Below are 19,496 nucleotides of genomic sequence, written 5' to 3' on the forward strand. Positions count from 1 at the left end.
TGTAATTGTGGACAAATGTGGGCACAGAGGACTCAGGTGTGATCCTAATTTTTATTTATTATAAATGTTATATCGCTGTCTTCGATAAAGTTTTGTCTATCCATTTATGGTGTTTTTTTTATTTTGGGGGTATTTTTGGATTTATTTACTTCAAAAAGTACCAAATTTTCTATGTAAATTAAATACTATGTAGTTTTAAATTTTTAAAAATGTTAACTACATTAAAATATCATTCCAATAAGTTCTTAGAGCTAAAACCTGAAGATGAATTTACTTTGCTATCACCTGGCGTCTTATTTTAGAATGCTCTAAATTACAGTTTTCCCCATTCATTTCTATGGGTGCCCATTTTTGACCGAAATACAAGATTAAGGAGGTTTTTCTACCCACTTAACATTGTAGAATTGAGTCAAAAAAAATTGTGTGTTCAGGAGGCAAACTTAGGAAAAGTAGCCAAGTCTTGTACCGCTCAGATTAAGGGAAGTATTTTTAAAAAATAAATCAAAACTATTTTGCCCAAATTTGTCCAGAATACGGTTTTAGGAGTGAAGAGTGACGTGGTCACGCAAATGACGTGACTGGATTGTGCTGCGTCACTGTGTTATAGCGCTCCCTGCCGTTTATTGTTGGTACTGTATTTTTCTGGTAGCCATTTCTTTCAAGTGCTGCATGTAATCATTAGATCAAAGTAAAAACAAGACATGAAAAACACGCGATCAGAGGTAATTTATACATTTATATTTACAGATGAAAGTAGAAATACAGAGTAGAAAAATAAACTTCAAAAAAGACATCTAGACATGTCTGATTACCCAAACATGCATGCACACATTTGTAAACACTTTTTCACAGATCTGTGGTTGTCTTTTGGTTCAAAGTTTAGTAATTTAACTATTTTTTGTGTGTTTCTTTGAGCTAAGGTCTTATTTAGCAATGAGGTACAAAAGTGACACATTTTGTTTTAGTCTCGCATAAACATCAGGGTCCATTTGTAACAAACCTCTCATGTTATGAATATATATAGTAGTTTTGATTTGTTTTTACATGGCTGCTGATGCTTAATCATCCCCAAAATCATAACCACTGATCGGATATGGTCAGGACAATGTAAAGCCAGCTTAGCTCGCAAAAAAGTTTCACCCCCAGAAAATGCCAAAATGAAGAGTTTGAAAAATAAAAGATGCAGAAAGGACTTTGTAAACATAATGGGAAAAAAAATATACATAAATGCCATAAGAAAGCACAATTTCATCCCTCCTGCCCAAAGTCCTTAGTGAACTTCTTCAGCTTTTCCAGATCCTCCTCGTTCACGGTGGGCTTGGTCTTCTCGAGTGACCTGAACATGTCCTCCTGAGACACAGATCACACGATCAAAACAAGCTCTGGGATTTTAACACATTCTTTTTTGACTAAACTTACCAAGCTAACTATCGGCTCCAGGAGTTTATCGCTCGCCACGTCCACCCAGGTCATCTTGACTGCGTTTGGGTCGTTTGGAGAGCAGGGCGTCAAGAGGTCATCCACGACATCATCCGGGTTGTTCCACGCCTTTCCTCTGACCTGTTAACGAAACACGAAAGGATATAATCGGATCCATTAGACTGCTTCACTAGTCGCGCAATTGTTCTTTCGTACCTTTTTGAAGTGAGTCGACGACTGGACTTTGCGAATGGGCTGCATGAGGGCGTCGCGAACGACGATGCTGATGTCGGCACCTGAGTAGCCGTCGGACTTCTTCCCCAGAGTGATGAAATCAGCTTCGTTGAGGCTATTGGGGGTGGAGCCGAGGTGCAGCTTGAACATGGAGGTGCGAGCGGGCTGCTCAGGGAGAGGGATGTAGATGCGCTTTTCAAACCTGTTATAATATAATAATAAATTAGTGCCAATAAAGACATTTAAAATAGTTCAAATATGTGTGGATTTCTATAACGCACCTTCTCCTGATCGCAGAATCCAGAGTCCAGGGGATGTTGGTCGCACCAAGGACCAGAATTCCTTCGTTGTCGTTTCCTACACCTGTGAGAATGGGACAGTTAAGGTAATGATCAATAATATAATAAATTAAAAAACAGAAATGTACAAATACAATTTTCAAAACAATAATAACCCTGTCAAATGAGACCAATTTTTTTTCTTGCTTGCGACAAAGCTAACGCTAGCTTTGTGTTTACCTTGCATCTGGACCAGAAACTCTGTCTTGATCCTGCGAGCAGCTTCGCTCTCGTTCTCGCTTCTCGAGCCGCACAAGGAATCAATCTCGTCAATGAATATGATTGAAGGCTTGTTCTCCCGAGCCAAACTGAACAGATTCTTCACTAACCTAAAGATGATAACTATTAATACACTACATTAATTATGATAATAATAATTGATAATAAAAAAATATGATAATAAAAATTCATAATAATTATGAATACACCACATAAATGTGTAATTATAATATATATTAAATAAATTATAAAGTGTAAAAAATTGCAATTATTTACTTTTATTTATAAGTACAATGAGACTTAAATAAGAGATAAATATAATTATTTTTAATACATTTAAGCTACACAAACTTTAAAACCACAATAAAAATCATCATGAACTCTTTTAATCATTTTTATCATTTATGCTTTGTTTAACCATATACAAAGGACACACAATTATATTATTTAAATAATACTATTTTAAAATAAATGATTAATATTTTTGTAAATAAGTTATTTATTTGAATGTTAAAATAATATTAATTTAAACTGTATTTAAGTCCTACTAACCTAATGAATAATGCCAGATGTTAAAATCATTGCACTCAACATCTGTCGCTCACTTACTTCTCGCTCTCTCCCAGCCACTTGGACACCAGGTCTGATGATGAGATGGAGAAGAACGTGGAGTTGTTGGCCTCGGTGGCCACAGCTTTGGCCAGGTAGGACTTCCCTGTTCCCGGAGGACCAAAGAGCAGAATCCCTCTCCATGGAGTCCTTTTCCCTGTGGATAGTGATGCTTAGAACAGTTCAGACACTTTCATGCATATTTCTTTCATTACAGTATATACGCCGTCATACCGGTGAAAAGATGAGGGAATTTGATTGGCAGGATGACCGCTTCTTTAAGGGCCTCCTTGGCTCCTTCCAAACCAGCAACATCATCCCACTTAATGTCAGGCTTCTCCATGATAATAGCACCTGAAAAGTTTGAAAATCCAAGGTTTTTGTTTGTAGATCCCATTATGACTTTAAAAGGTCTATACAGAACAAAATGTTGTACCCTGGAGTTGGTTTTTGAATTTCTTTTTCTCTGCATCGCCATCATCACTGTCGGTCCTGTAGAAACAGAATGTTACATTTGGTTTTCTGTTTAACAGGAAGTTCATTAGCCGATTCAGTAGGAAGTGGAGTGCCTCACCCTTTGTCATCAGACTGGGGAACTTTGACGGGTTTGGAGGGCGGAGCGTTCTCTTTCTTCTTCAGGTACTGCTTGAGCTGCTCCGCTCGGTCCAGGTACTCGCCACACTTTGCTCGGATGCTCTGCTTGGCCTTTTCCCCTTGAACATCATCTGCACCATAAAACATCAACATAAGAAAACTCAACACCAGTAGGTCGTCATTTTTCTCACTAAATTGCATTTAATGAGGCACCGAATTGTTTTATATATATATTGAATGACGATATATACAAATAAAACAAATATTTAGCGAATATTTAAATATATAAAATAATATACATGTATTATAAAACTACATATCCATTTATAATAATTGAAAAATTATTTAACACTTAAATGATATTATGAATAAATTATAATTATCCACAACATCAAAAATAAATAAATGAATGTTTTGCTCACTAAATTGCATTGATTTAATGTACATTTAATGAGGGATCAAATAACAGTACACAATGTTTAAAATTAAATAAAACATTTTTTTTAGATTAAACATACAAATAAATACACAATTATATAAGACATACTGGCTTCTGAAATATGTTTATAATAATTGTTTAAATATTATCTAATATTTAAATCATATAAAAACAATTGTAATCATCGGCACAATAAAACATCAAAAAAACATGCCTTTGTTGGTTCATGTATTTTCGCTCAATATATTGTATATATAAAAGTACAACAAACAAACAATATTTTAGATATGAATAATAAAAACAATGGAGGAACGCAAAACATATTTGAATAAAATAAACATGTAAATACACTTTAAATTAATAGTATATTATATTAATTACTATATTAATAGTATATCATGTATAAATATGAATTAAATATTGTTGTTTTAATAATATTAATGTTTAAATGATACTTAAATGTATTTCATGAGCCAATATGTAGTCTTACATAGCTATATATATATATATATATATATATATTAATACACACACTCTCACAAACACATATAGAGAGTTTTAAATGTATTTAGCTAGCTATATATATAATATATATCTATATTTAGCTAAATACATATAAGACTACATATTGGCTCATGAAATACATTTATAATTATTATTTAAACATTTATATTATAAAATATTTGTATTAATATCTAATAATAAAATGTTATTATACTATTAATTTAAAGTGTATTTATATTTTTTATTTTATCAAAACTATTTTCCCAATAAATATAAATATAATTCACAATAAAATATAAATGTATTTAAATTGCTTGAAAAAAGCTTACACTTCATCACATGAATAAAATACTCGACTGAATGTTCATAGAGGCGCAGAGCTTCCTGATAGTTTTTCGCCTTGTCCTCCTCCGAGGCTCTGCTGGCCAAATCAATGGCTTTCTATTGCACAGAAGTAAAGATAGATGGGACCTGTCATCAGCCTTAACATGTTACAGTCAGACATTTCATCAACTACAGGCACTTTTGGCCAGGTCATTTCCACCATATCCATATTATGTGCAGTATTTAACATCATTTTGCAGTGGAGATGTGTCATTTTTAACATTAGCGACTCATTCTAATTTGACATTTTTTCTTCATAAATGCTCACAATTAAATTTTTTTCATACTTTTTGCATAAATTGATTAATAAAATGTAATTGTAAATTGAATAAAATTATTCTGCTTAATATTTCTCTTGATGTTTTCTATTCAAATGAATAATATAGTTAAAATTAAAATCTGAGACAAGAGTAAAACAATAACATAACATGAAAGTCCTTAAGTGTTATGTTAAAGTGTTAAAGTGTGGTGTAATGTACGGATAACTGGTTAGACTAGTTTAAGGACAGGCTGAGAAATATACAACAGGCACTAGTTAAAAAACCTTTACCAAATATTGCAAATAAGTTAATAAGCACCTTCTTACATTTATGTATGTATGTAATGTTATGTATCTATCAAAAACGTAAACAATCCTCCAAAGTAACAAGAACAAAATGCATATTTACCTCTCAAACCAACATGCTAAAACTGAACAATATCATGAATATTTTAGACTCTATCGTGTCTAATAATTAACTAGAGCAAAACAGATAAGACTACAAATGCTAAATAAAAATACATATATAGCAAGGACAACATGAAAAGGCCAATTATTATTATGACTGTCATACGACTTGTAAAGTCTCTTAACGTTACCTGTAAATTGGCATTCGTCATTGTTGACGGCGATTTGAAAGAAAACTTATGATTTGTTACGGTTCAAGTGTAAACATTTTTTAAATTAATGTAACGCAGAATCGCGTTGTGTTGTTGGTAAATCTCAAAGAAAAAAAGGTAAATCTGTGCGTCCTAGCGCACTTCCGCACTGAGTGTTTACCGTGACGTCACGGGTGACAGGCGTCATGCCACACCTTTTCCCGCCTTTCAGACACGCCTCCATTGCGACGTAGCAAAAATAAAAAAATACTAGTTTAATAAAACTATATATGTGCTCATTTAATTCAGTTCACTCCCACATAAAATACGTTAGAAAGTAGTATTTTCTTTTACATTTATTGTTTTGACAAAAAAAAAAAAAAATTAACCACAATACTCATATTTAGGGGAGCACATATTTAAGCACCAAGGTTGACATTTTTAAATAAAATATAAGTCCAAAATGCATTTCAACAGAAAATACATTTATAGCAAGAAACACTACTTTTACTACAATTAATTCACACAAAAATAAATAAATGGTGCCAGTAATGTTTAAAAAAAATCTGTATGCAATCAAATAAATATTTTTTTGATAATGATAGGACATTAAAAAACAATATTTTCTTCTACATTTATTGATTTGAGAAAAATACAGTTTAACACGCTTCTCACACAGACAAAATGCAGAATAAAATGTTAAGAAAACGAAGATTTAAGCACCAAGATTTTCTGAAAAGTAAATAAAATAAAGTCCAAAATGCATTGCAGCAGAAAATAAATATGACAAGTTAAGCTACTCATCAAAGAGCCAACAATATATATATATATATATATATATTAATCTAAATAATGAGCTTTTTATTTGGTTGTGACTTTTTGTCCAATGATTCATGTGAACATGCTGATAATTAAAATAGGCTACTTTTTTTTAAATGAGCATAAATTGCTGCTTCTTATAAAATCTGCAAAATTAAAGGTGCATTATAGACAGCTAGCGGTTGAAATATTGGAGTTTTTTCCTGCCATTTCCTCCTCAGAATCCACTATCACTATCAGGCGGATTGCCAGATTTTATGACGCACAATAGAAATAAGCCTTACAGACTGCAGTGTAACTTCATCAGTTAATATCTGCAATATTTTTATTGCCAAGAATATATTTAAAGGGATAGTTCACTTTGAAATTAATTTTTTATATGTTTTAGCTTACCTCAAGGGCGTCCAATATGTAGGTGTCTTTGTTTCCACAGTATTTTCAATTACTTACAAACGGTTCTTGTCTGTCAGTCATTTAATGCAGGTCTATGGTCACCACCTCAAAGAGCATGCGCAGAGAAGTCCAAATCACTTCTGGCGCTTTCCAGCGCTTGCGCAGACCGAAGTGCCCATCCCTTCAGATCACTTGGACGTGGCTGTGGTTACAAGAGGTAAAAACGATATATATATATATATATATATATATACATACTGTTTGTTTTTTCACTCAAACCACTCATTTTGTGTCTTAGGCCATCAATGTGTACTTACATTTACGAGTCATTAAATCATATTTAATTTGGACTTCTCTGTGCATGCTCTTTGAGGTGGATCCCATAGACCTCCATTATATGACTGACAGACACGAACGGTTTGACCTAAAAATATCAAAATTGAAACTACTGTGGAAACAAAGACACCTACATCTTGGATGCCCTTGAGGTAAGCTAAAACATGTCAAAAATTAATTTCAAAGTGAACTATCCCTTTAAATATATTCTTGGCAATAAAAATATTGCGGGTAAAAATCGGGTACAATTTTTGATCTGTGACTTGGTTTGTTTGCTGGTTTCCATCGCGTCGTTTTCCGCCAAATGACAAACCCGGGGTGTCGAAATACTATTGGTTAAGTTGGCAGTGGGCGGAGTCACACAGGCCAAAACAAAACCGGACATTCCGACACGGAACTCGCATTTCAAAGTAGAATAATTGGCTGTAGCATTGTTTTTCAAAGAAACAACTACACTCACCGGCCACTTTATTAGGTACACCGGTCCAACTGCTCGTTAACACTTAATTTCTAAGCAGCCAATCACATGGCGGCAACTCAGTGCCTTTAGGCATGTAGACATGGTCAAGACAATCTCCTGCAGTTCAAACCGAGCATCAGTATGGGGAAGAAAGGTGATTTGAGTGACTTTGAACGTGGCATGATTGTTGGTGCCAGAAGGGCTGGTCTGAGTATTTCAGAAACTGCTAATCTACTGGGATTTTCACGCACAACCATCTCTAGGGTTTACAGAGAATGGTCCGAAAAAGAAAAAACATCCAGTGAGCGGCAGTTCTGTGGGCGGAAATGCCTTGTTGATGCCAGAGGTCAGAGGAGAATGGCCAGACTGGTTCGAGCTGATAGAAGGGCAACAGTGACTCAAATAACCATCCGTTACAACCAAGGTGGGCAGAAGAGCATCTCTGAACGCACAGTACGTCGAACTTTGAGGCAGATGGGCTACAGCAGCAGAAGACCACGCCGGGTGCCACTCCTTTCAGCTAAGAACAGGAAACTGAGGCTACAATTTGCACAAGCTCATCGAAATTGGACAATAGAAGATTGGAAAAACGTTGCCTGGTCTGATGAGTCTCGATTTCTGCTGCGACATTCGGATGGTAGGGTCAGAATTTGGCGTCTACAACATGAAAGCATGGATCCATCCTGCCTTGTATCAACGGTTCAGGCTGGTGGTGGTGGTGTGGGGAATATTTTCTTGGCACTCTTTGGGCCCCTTGGTACCAATTGAGCATCGTTGCAACGCCACAGCCTACCTGAGTATTGTTGCTGACCATGTCCATCCCTTTATGACCACAATGTACCCAACTTCTGATGGGTACTTTCAGCAGGATAATGCGCCATGTCATAAAGCTGGAATCATCTCAGACTGGTTTCTTGAACATGACAATGAGTTCGCTGTACTCAAATGGCCTCCACAGTCACCAGATCTCAATCCAATAGAGCATCTTTGGGATGTGGTGGAACGGGAGATTCGCATCATGGATGTGCAGCCGACAAATCTGCGGCAACTGTGTGATGCCATCATGTCAATATGGACCAAACTCCCTGAGGAATGCTTCCAGCACCTTGTTGAATCTATGCCACGAAGAATTGAGGCAGTTCTGAAGGCAAAAGGGGGTCCAACCCGTTACTAGCATGGGGTACCTAATAAAGTGGCCGGTGAGTGTATTTGAACTTAGCATGTTTCCTATCTGCAAACATATGGTACTTTTATGCTTTTGTACAGTCAAAAAATATTAGAGCACAGAGCACCTTTAATAAATGTTTTAGACTGAAAACAAAATGACAATGACATTAATACAGTATGTCATAACATTTCAAGGATGAAGAATAAGCAATTCTGCTTTTCAGTGCATTTGTGTTGTCGATCTGAAGCTTCAAGCATCCACTGAACGAGACTGGAAAGATGTTGCAGGCAGCGACTGCTCTGTTTTCAGTCTCTTGGGACTGAGAAGTAGTGCATTCATTTTTCATGGGCATAAAAACAAACACAGCAGTCATCAACTCCCTCCATTCAGCATCGGCAGTCGCAGGATTCTTAGTATGCGTTCGTTCTTCGTAAGATCCTCCGGCAGTTCATTGTTCTGTAGAGACAATGTGATCCCATCAGAACGTGGTACAATAAGAGAAAAACTCTATTTTCATTCTCTACTACGAACTGAATTCGATTACTGCGGAATTTAGTATATTTAGCTCCTCCTATCTGTCAAATTGTTCAAAACAACCCCATATACTTTATATAAATCGCAGTATTCATTTGCATGGACAACTGGCATAATTATTTATGATGTATATCCACACATCTGAAACTGACCTTGTTGGGTAAAGCTGGATCGGCATTTGCCTTCAGCAACAGTGCGACTGTTTTGGGATTCCCGCCCATGACGGCGGCATGAAGAGCTGTAGAACCGTTCTAGATCACACAGCAAAACATGGAGGAGGAAGGAAACACATGCGGTCACATATCGTATCATATTTGTTTTTACTGATGTCAGATGACGTCTCTCGTACCTTCAGAAGGCCAAGTGAGGGAGAGAACTTGAGCAGTTCCTCAATGACGTTACAGTATCCTTTATGTGCAGCCTTGAACAGAGCCGTAGAACCATCCTTCAGTCAGAAACACAAGCCATTACAGCCATGAGAGACTCAGCATAATAGAAGAAATGAGGCATTTGACATACATTTCATGCATTTTTAATAAGCTTCTTTTCCACCTGGCTGAACACTTTGAGTCAAGCTTGGGTAGAGGGTAGATTAATTGTATCCAAAATAAAAGTTTGTGTTTACATAATATATGTTGGTGCACAGTGTATATAAATACACACACATGCTTGTATATATTTAAGAAATATTTCCATGTATATACCACATATAGAATTATATATTGTTTATATATAATTAAAAATATTTTATATATAAAAAATATTTTTTTTCTTAAATATACATGCATGTGTGTGTATTTATATATATACAAAATAATTATACACAGTGCACCCACATATATTATGTAAACACAAACTTTTATTTTGGATGCGATTAATCGCGATTAATCGTTTGACAGCCCTAAATAAAATGTTTGAATCATTGTTTATTTAATGATATTTAATTGAATAAAAATAACAGTAAAATATAATAAATATTGAATTAAATAAAAATAATCGAGCAGTAATTAATAAAATAATAAATTAATAATTTACATAACAATATTGACAAAAATTTTTATAATAAAAAATAAAATAAAACAGTAAATTGAATAAAAATAGTAATTAGTTATATACAACAATTAAATAATAAAACACAATAAAACATTAATTAAACAAAAAAAAAACACATTGAAATAAATATAACAAATATTAAAATAATACTAAATATTTGGGTAGAGATACGTATGGAGCTACAAGAAACTGGAATTTTAATAATTTAACCAAGTTTTCAACATACTTTTCTGTCCGCATCACGGTCCGCACCTCGTAGCAGCAGAACTTTTACCACCTCGTCATGTCCCATCTGGGCTGCCATCCAGAGCGGAGCTGTGCCATCCTGCCCCACCCCCCCAAAAAAACACAGTCAACATAGAAAACAAAATGAAAATCACAATAGGATACCAAACACCACTAATGAAAAACAGAAATTACAATTCCTACGCCATGATCATAAATCAGACCTCTCGAGGTTGATTGACTTTAGCCCCGGTTGACATAAGCTGACGTATTACAGTCACATGACCCTCTTGGGAAGCCAAAAATAAGGCTGTTGCACCATCCTGAAACAGAGAAGATGGTTATTATGTTTGACAGATAAAACTGGAATTTTTTGCATTTAATAAAATTACGTAAACAATAATAAATAAATATGGCATTTAAAATAACATTTATTAAAATAAAAAACAGGACAAAATAAAGTAAATAGGACACTACTATAAGGTAAAAATCAATCCAACTGTGTCCTATCCCATTCTTAAGAGCACTGAATCAGCAGAAACCCTAGAGGAACTGGCACAAACGTGCATCCCGCGAGCAGCTCCGGCTTTTAAAGAGCAACAGCGCGGCCGGCCTCATGGGGGAGAGAGAGAGTTGACTAACATTGAGCTGGTCATGGACATTGGCGCCATTCTTCAGAAGGGTGTCCACCACTTTGGAGTGACCGTACTGACAGGCTGCGGAGAGTGCTGTGCCGCCATCCTGTAGATTAGAAACCGTCAGTTCTACATGATCACATTCATTCTAAGTGACAGCTATAACACACCGCACCTTTGTCCGAAACTCGGTGGACGCTCCGAATTCAAACAGGAGCTTGACAATTTCATTATGGCCCTGTTGTGAAGCAAAGAAGAGGGCGGTGGAACCTGTCTGGGGGAACAGCGACATCATCAGTAGACGAACACACTTCAGATGTCATCAACAGCACTTACACAGCCGTTTGAGGAAGAGTAAAATTACCACACGTTACTGCACTATTAACAACCTGTCACTCTAAATCTATATTTAGGTCTGACAGAAATAACACTCACTGCAGCTTATTGCTGGGTAGATGTCAACAGAAATGCTAGGGAAGAAAAATAAAATGTAAAAAAAACCCAAACACAATAAATAAATAAATAAAATTAGATTAAAACAGCATTAACAAATACATAAATATTATAAGTCATTCATTTATTCATTTATTTTTGAATTAATGTTTATTCATTATTGTTATTATATTATTATTATTTTTTTATGATTAATTTAATTCATGTATATTTAATCTACTGTAATCTTTTCATCTCTTTACTATGTTTTGTTTATATTTTGTTTTGTTTTTAATTTCTTATTTAATACGATTTTTTATCATAATAAATTTATTATTTTTATTATTTTTATTTCATTTTTATGTGAAGCTAAATAAAAATATATTTTAATAAATAAATAAATAAATGAATGAAATAAAAAGAATACATGATATTAAAGTAACATTTATTAAAAATAAATTAATTAATAAATATAAGAAAGCATATAATTAAATTAAACAAAAATAAATGAAATAATAAATATGCAATACAATAAGATGACATTACATTAAATTATAATAAAAAATAAAGCAAAGCAAAATAAAATAAAATAATAAATATAATAAATGTACATTCAATGACAAATAAAAATAATAAAATATAATTAAAAAATTGGATTAAAAACACAACAATATACAGTACAAACAAATAAATATTACACTATATTAAATTAACATTATAATAAATAGAAATTAAATAAAAAATATACTGAAAATAAATTAATATAAAAAATTAAAATAATAATATAAAAACGTCTAATTAAATTAACAACGTAATACAATCTTAGATATCAGATATAAAAATATTCGATCTCAGATATTTTCCTGTAGCTTAAGAAGTGAAGATAATAACAGACTGTCACAGACTCCATGTCATTGAATCATTACAAAAACAGCCTAGAAATATTATTGAGGAATAAAACAGTTACATAAAATTTTCCATCAATGTAAGCATGCTGGAGATGTGTACCTCTCTTTGCAGATTAATATCTGCACCTTGCAGGATGAGTTCCCGAACACACTCATAATGCCCGCTGTAAGATGCCACCATCAATGCAGAGGTGCCATACTGTTGAAACACACCAAAGCATTATTCAATGGCAATGCTGATTGCATTGTGAAACATTCAAGTAGTAGTTCATACACAATCTTTGCAGTCTACATCCACTCGCCCGCTGTTCAACAACAGCTGAAGCAAAGCCAAGTTTCCTTTCCTTGCTGCCCAAAACACAGCGTTGGCAAGAGGAGTCTCCTTCTGTCAGACACACAAACAAGCAGAATCAGACACAACAAAAACAGACGGACAAGTAGGCCGACAAACTTCATTTATACAAGAGATTATTATACCTCAGGTGGATGTTACATGCTGTTTATTTACTCAGTATTATATAACTGAAGGACTGCCGAATCAATATCAGCATAAATCCTCTTTCATGTCCTTGGTCAACTTTAAGTTACTTTAATAGCAAAGTAATGTTTGAGAAAATATCATCAAAAAATAATCAAATAAAAGAATAAAAGCACTAAATGAATTTGAAATACATTCTTAAAAACATTTATTTAAAAATTAGTGCTGTCAAATCGACACACACACACACACACACACACACACACACACACACACATGCATATACACAGACTTTTATGTTAGATGCGATTCACCGATTTGACAGTACTATTTCATTAATATAAATTACTTTGAAATAATATATATGAATTCAGAAGTGTAGAATATGAACATGTTAAACAAAATGGCAGCAAAGAATGTAAATTCCAAAATAGTATAACATGATTATTTTAGTGTAGCCTAAGCTACGGTTACCATGGTGAATTTTGGAAGGGCGGGGTGGGCGGACCCTCGTCATTAGGCCATAAACGCCCGTGACTGATAGAAAAACTGTTAATTTGTTATTCGGTGACACGTTTATTACTATTCATCTTAAGACATATTTAGATTAAATAGTGTTTTACCCACGTAAATATTCATGTTTACCTTGAAAGACATCCTAGGAATCTCATTCGTGCTTCATCTTGCTGGTTTGCGCGGTGTCCTTTATAATGTAAACGTTATGTCCGCAACGCTCATTCATCCCCAGTGAAGAACTGAATGAACGGGGATACCGCAGTGAGTGTTACACCGAACCGAGCCAGCACGAACATGAGCGAGCAGCTTTTGCATCAACTGCGAATTCACTTGCCTTGTATACCCCCTCCTCTCTCTCTCTCTCTCTCTCTCTCTCTCTCTCTCTCTCTCTCTCTCTCTCTCTCTCTCTCTCTCTCTCTCTCTCTCTCTCTCTCACTCTCTCTCTCTCTCTCTCTCGCTCTCTCTCTCTCACACACACACACACACACACATAATAAGGTAGATGTGTTCGATTCCTGAATGAATTGTTCTTATGAGTCGGATCTTTCATATGAATCAGTGGACAAAACCGACTCATTAAACCGAGAATCATTTTTTGCTAAACTGTAGCCTACGAATCGTAATGAGCCGAAAAGTGGAGCAGATATAAAGTAAACCGAGGATTAGACTGGTGACGTGAGGCGAAAAATAAGTTACTTTAATGGCAAAAAAAAAACGTGTTACAAGAAATGTTACAAATAAAACAGTGAAAAAAGCCGCTATTAAAGGGATAGTTCACCCAAAAATGAAAATTCGTTCATCATTTACTCACCCTCATGTTGTTCCAAACCTCTATGTGTTTATTTGTTCTGCTGAACACAAAGGAAGATATTTGGAAGAATGTTTTAATCAAACAGATCTCAATCCCCATTGACTATCGGAAAAAATACATACATGGTAGTCAATGGGGATTGAGACTAACCCTTTAACAGCAAGTTCCTCCCAACAAGTCTTTTTATGAACGACGTAGGGCTGACATTGCCTCAGGACGTAAAAATGAATCGCTGAAACTGTTCGAATCGAGTCGAATGATTCGAGTCATCCGACTTGATGACTACAAAAGGTTCTGATATTTAGATACCAAAGTGTTGTTTTGTCCCATAAAAAAAAATGAATATTGTTACAATTTTAGGGGGTCTGTAAATCAATTTTGATATATTCTACAAATTGTGCATTTTGTATTTATTATTTTTATTCAATAAGGAAAAGTAATTTGTGAGGAAAATGCAATATAATAAATACATACAATTAATAAAAGGTAATACAAATATAACCTATAATGAAATGTGTATTATTTTTTGATTCAGCAAAGTATTGAATTTTAAGTAAATTTTATGTATTTATTATATTATATAATATAAAATTGTAATATAATAAAAAAGTCTATAGTATAGAAAAAATATAGAGGCTATAGTAAAAAAATGTTTTCTATATTTGTATTTAATACAGTTGGTAAGGATAATTGTGAGGTTATGCATATAATAATTTTATTTATTTTTATGTAAAACAGCAATGTATAAGGAAAACCGTAATGCTATTCACAATAATATAAAAATACTATATATTGTAAAAATAAAGGATATACATGCAATAGGCTATAATATAATATGATAACAATGTATAATGTAATATCATATATATAGTAGAAAAAAATGTCTAACCTTTTCATTAAATACGTAATTTAAAAAGTAATCTTGTAAGGCAAATCGTAAGTCTGTTCACCTATACCTGCCCTTCAACACAGACTGTTTATAATGAAAAGCCCCAAAATATGCCCTGCAGAGGCAATCATGGGATGAACCGTAATAATGGGGCTAAATTATGACAACACTGAACTGACTGGAGAACAAGAAAGACAGATGACTCAGCATTCATCCCCGTAATAAAGGCCTTGGGGTGGCTGGACTATACTTTAAGGATATAATGTCTGTAGTAGTACGTTCATTATATTCCAAACAAGAATCAGGTCAGACAAAACACGTCAGGCATTCAAACATCGCTGACTCAGTCCTGATTTAAATCTTCAATAACAAAAGAAAAGGTGCAATATGAACCTTCACATGATTTGATTTCCTAAGATGACATTTAGGAGAGTTTCATATAGTTTTTGGTTAGGGTTAAGAATTTAAAGTCTTGTTAATTAGTGCCTTCCTCTTGCAGGATGACATTGTATAGCAAGTTCTGACAGTATGGACACACCTTCCGTATGAAGGTATATAATGCAGAAGACATGCTGCAGTTTCATCTGCTCAAAACTCCAGACGCTCAGACATCAGCCACTTTCTGCAGAGCCTGTGCATCAACATGTTCGGTAAGACTGGAGGGAGATATGGTGTAAATATGACTTAGTTTCATCGTTTAATTATTTATGTTAAATATTTTGTTATAAATATGTATTTAAATTGAATTGTTGAACCAAAAATGTGACAGAAAGTGTGCTCATTTTTTATTATATGTTATTTATTACAGTATAGTATAGTACTATACTATAGTATAGGCTAGTATTATATATTGTTAGTTTGTTTGTTTGTTTGTAAAAGTGAATCAGTCTTAGAATAAGAACTCAAAAAGCAAATAACCAAATGTTTGTTTTGGACCTGGTGTAAATATTATACACAAATACAGTTGTGTAAACATTTATGTTGTATATTTAGTTATGAACATTTGCTGAACCAAAAACTTGGGCTCATTATGTATTTATGTTTTATGTAATTAAAATATATATGTATATATATTGAAGGCTTAAAATTTTGTTTTAAAAAACACATTTTTGTAAATGTAATGTGTCTTATGTGTAGATACCTATCAAGCACACTGGGTGGCGCTGTTCAGTAGATTGGCCGTGTTTGCGCTCCTGATGTGGGCACCTCTGCAGGGGGCAGCAGATTCAGAAGAGGAGGTCGCCTCAGAGTGGACGCTGTGGAAAAAGCTCCATGAAATATCCTATGATGAAAAGGTTGGTGGCTTAAAGAGACAGTTCACCCAAATATTGAAAATTCAAAATACAACAGGAGACATTTCGAAGACCTGATGGCGAGTCAATGAATACTGAATTTGAATTTTTTGGCGAACTGTCCCTTTAAAAACTCATTTAAAAGATCTGAACCACTATTGTGCTTTTGTAGAAACGTGTATTTTAAGTCACTTAGTTACTGTGTTGTTAAGATTGTTATATATTATAGGCTACTGTACATTATGCTCTGCATTTTTTGTTTGTATTTCTCATGAAGTTTCACTCTATTTGTAGAGTGACAACATTCAGAGACAGACAATCTGGGAGACGAACATGAGGATGATTGAGAAAAACAACAATGATTTTCGTTTCGGATTGTCAACGTTTAGCATGGCAATGAACAAATACGGTGACCTCGTAAGTAAAAACGACTGAAAAAACTACACTGTTGAAATCATAAACAATATGAGAAACTTTGTGGGTTTTATTAGCTTTGTTGAAGGTGGTCTTATACTGACACCTAGTGGTGTAAATGTCATGCACAAAAATTGGATCCAACATGATATCTTATCTGATTTTTTTCTTCTCTTCAGACCAGTATGGAGTACAACCGCTTGCTGGGTGCCAAAATCAATGGCCCGATAGATAGAAGAGGAAAGGTTGTATCCGCTCAAACGCTCAGTTTAAATGCTAACAGACTGGGATTGACCAATGTTGACTATCGAGTACAGGGATATGTGACTGAAGTCAAAGACCAGGTGGGATTCTTTTCTATTTTCTAAGTCTATTTTCTTCATCATTCATATGCTTATTTTTATTTTTATTCCATAGTGTCATCCCAGCTAACAAAAATACAAGCTAGCATTTGCCATTAAGTTATGAAAACATTATTTCTGAATGTTCTCTGAAGTCCAGCTAAACATTTCAGGAAGAAATGTTCAATGAATGATGTATAAATAACGTTTTTGTGCTCACATTGTAAGAACATTATTAAAGTTGAACGTTTCTATTAATGTTACCGTAATATCGTAATAAGAGAACCTTCCCAAAAACGTTAGCCAAAGCACTGAGAATCCTGTTAGATGGGATATGTACATTGTTGAAAATGATTTGACTGTATGTTTGGTCCTAAAGATTTGTCTTTTTTAATTTTTTCCAGGGATACTGTGGGTCCTGCTGGGCCTTTAGCACTACGGGTGCCATCGAAGGCCAAGTGTTCAAGAGGACGGGACAGTTGGTGTCCCTCAGCGAGCAGCAGCTGGTGGACTGCTCCAGATCTTATGGCACGTACGGCTGCAGCGGAGCCTGGATGGCCAATGCCTATGATTATGTGATCAGTCAAGGGTTGGAGAGCTCCAGCACTTACCCCTATACGTCAGCGGTGAGAGATGTTGTTTATTTGAGTTAGAGAAGTAGACTGTATGATTTTTTTTTCTGAGATGGCCAAACTGAATAAATCTTTTTTGGTTATGGTTTTACCAGGATATTCAGCCCTGCTTCTACGACAGGAGTTCAGTTGTTGCCAGAATCCGTGATTACAGGTTCATCCCAGCCGGAGATGAGCAGGCATTGGCTGACGCCGTGGCAACCGTCGGTCCAATCACCGTCGCTATAGATGCCGACCATCCAAGCTTCCTCTTCTACAGTTCAGGTAAGACTTCACTTCTATTGATTCTATTTTCATTCTAAGAAAAGAAGAAAATAATATATAAAGCAATAATTTACTAAGAATTTCTGTTTTTTATTACTATTTACACTATTTGTATTATATATATTTTTTAATATCATATTAACTATTTTACTATTATATATATATATATATATATATATATATATATATATATATATTTAATGTTGAAATAAAAATCATTTATTGATTTTTCATAGACTTATCATTGATTTTTTTTAATATATATATACTTTTTTAAATAAATATATTACTTTTTAAATATATATATATATATTATACACACTATATAAAATATACATTTTATATCTATCTATCTATATATATATATATGTATATATAAATGATAGATACATAGATAGATTCATGTTTTGTGACTATTTATTTAACTATTATATAACAATAAACTAGTATATAACAATTCAAATGATTCTTTCTATATATAATCAATGTTATATAATATAATATTTATAGGAATCTACAAGGAATCTAACTGTAACCCTAACAACCTCAACCATGCTGTGCTTGTGGTTGGTTATGGCTCAGAGGAGGGCAAAGATTACTGGATAATCAAAAACAGGTAAGAGAACGCCCATCATTTAGGTTTATGAGTACATTAACACCTCTGGTACACTACTAGCAACACAACAAACTAAACACCTATTTAAATGTTGTGCACCTGTTGTGTAGATTACAGTAACAAAAAGTTACTTCATAGAATACCATGTGTCAGGGTGCATGTCTAAAAAGCAGGGTAATTCAATTCTAGGTGTGTGACTTTTCCTTTCGTTCCTCAGTTGGGGTACAGGATGGGGAGAAGGAGGCTACATGAGAATGATACGCAATGGCAAAAATACATGCGGCATCGCCAGCTATGCTCTTTATCCCATCGTGTGAGACATTATCCAATAAAGACTTATTATGTCTGAATTTTGTGTCAGAAGGCAGTTTCATTTAGGGCACTACAGAGCTGAATTTTTTTTCTTGCCACAGATCATGTTTTCAGTCTATCTTAAGGTGTGTTTTATCAAGATTTTTTTTACACAACCTCTCCTCCTGTGTAAACACACGTGCTCTTTTCCCCAGGTGTGTTTTGAAGTTCTCACAATAGGTTACTAATAGAGACAAGGTCATATGCTTAAAGGTTTTGTCTTGTTAAGTGTGTCGATCAACCTGCGCTGTCAACAACAGGTTTGTTGCTATTGTTGTGCAGTGTTGCGTAAACTGTATTTAATCAGTGCATTTTATACATGACAGATTAA

The 19,496-nt window shown here is 34.2% G+C and overlaps 3 protein-coding genes across 3 annotated transcripts; 1 reads left to right on the forward strand and 2 right to left on the reverse strand.

The window, feature by feature from the left end:
- Window positions 1-709: 709 nt before the first annotated feature.
- Window positions 710-5,791, reverse strand: LOC120486497 (vacuolar protein sorting-associated protein 4B). The gene is made up of 11 exons (XM_039682560.2): window positions 5,599-5,791; window positions 4,686-4,797; window positions 3,394-3,544; window positions 3,256-3,311; window positions 3,054-3,173; window positions 2,820-2,976; window positions 2,172-2,320; window positions 1,935-2,016; window positions 1,636-1,855; window positions 1,420-1,560; window positions 710-1,350 (listed from the first exon to the last, which is right to left on the reverse strand). Exons 1-11 carry the CDS (start codon window positions 5,617-5,619, stop codon window positions 1,249-1,251), a joined length of 1,311 nt encoding a protein of 436 aa, XP_039538494.2. The 5' UTR covers window positions 5,620-5,791; the 3' UTR covers window positions 710-1,248.
- A 3,091-nt stretch (window positions 5,792-8,882) lies between these two features.
- On the reverse strand, window positions 8,883-13,927 carry ankrd29 (ankyrin repeat domain 29). The gene is made up of 10 exons (XM_039682564.2): window positions 13,685-13,927; window positions 12,836-12,946; window positions 12,662-12,760; window positions 11,397-11,495; window positions 11,229-11,327; window positions 10,811-10,909; window positions 10,588-10,686; window positions 9,658-9,753; window positions 9,461-9,559; window positions 8,883-9,230 (listed from the first exon to the last, which is right to left on the reverse strand). Exons 1-10 carry the CDS (start codon window positions 13,694-13,696, stop codon window positions 9,147-9,149), a joined length of 897 nt encoding a protein of 298 aa, XP_039538498.1. The 5' UTR covers window positions 13,697-13,927; the 3' UTR covers window positions 8,883-9,146.
- Window positions 13,928-15,765: 1,838 nt separating this feature from the next.
- Window positions 15,766-19,164, forward strand: cts12 (cathepsin 12). The gene is made up of 8 exons (XM_039682562.2): window positions 15,766-15,905; window positions 16,393-16,550; window positions 16,842-16,964; window positions 17,141-17,305; window positions 17,707-17,928; window positions 18,030-18,198; window positions 18,709-18,814; window positions 19,032-19,164. Exons 1-8 carry the CDS (start codon window positions 15,899-15,901, stop codon window positions 19,129-19,131), a joined length of 1,050 nt encoding a protein of 349 aa, XP_039538496.1. The 5' UTR covers window positions 15,766-15,898; the 3' UTR covers window positions 19,132-19,164.
- The last annotated feature ends 332 nt before the right edge of the window (window positions 19,165-19,496 follow it).

Source organism: Pimephales promelas, chromosome 2 (genome assembly GCF_988280905.1).
Source record: "Pimephales promelas chromosome 2, fPimPro1.hap1.1, whole genome shotgun sequence".
Taxonomy (NCBI): Eukaryota; Metazoa; Chordata; class Actinopteri; order Cypriniformes; family Leuciscidae; genus Pimephales; species Pimephales promelas.

Excerpts from the sequence above, each read along its gene's own strand:
- ankrd29 (XM_039682564.2), bottom strand. Across the intron at positions 11,496-12,661 it reads ATATTAATCTGCAAAGAGAG|ACAGGTTCCACCGCCCTCTT; the intron begins GTACACATCTCC and ends CTGTTCCCCCAG. Across the intron at positions 10,687-10,810 it reads AAGTCAATCAACCTCGAGAG|GATGGCACAGCTCCGCTCTG; the intron begins GTCTGATTTATG and ends GGGGTGGGGCAG.
- cts12 (XM_039682562.2), top strand. Across the intron at positions 17,306-17,706 it reads TGACTGAAGTCAAAGACCAG|GGATACTGTGGGTCCTGCTG; the intron begins GTGGGATTCTTT and ends AATTTTTTCCAG. Across the intron at positions 18,815-19,031 it reads TACTGGATAATCAAAAACAG|TTGGGGTACAGGATGGGGAG; the intron begins GTAAGAGAACGC and ends TTCGTTCCTCAG.
- LOC120486497 (XM_039682560.2), bottom strand. The coding sequence starts at position 5,619 with ATGACGAATGCCAATTTACAG. Across the intron at positions 1,561-1,635 it reads CGTCGACTCACTTCAAAAAG|GTCAGAGGAAAGGCGTGGAA; the intron begins GTACGAAAGAAC and ends TTTCGTTAACAG. Across the intron at positions 1,351-1,419 it reads TGGAGCCGATAGTTAGCTTG|GAGGACATGTTCAGGTCACT; the intron begins GTAAGTTTAGTC and ends TCTGTGTCTCAG.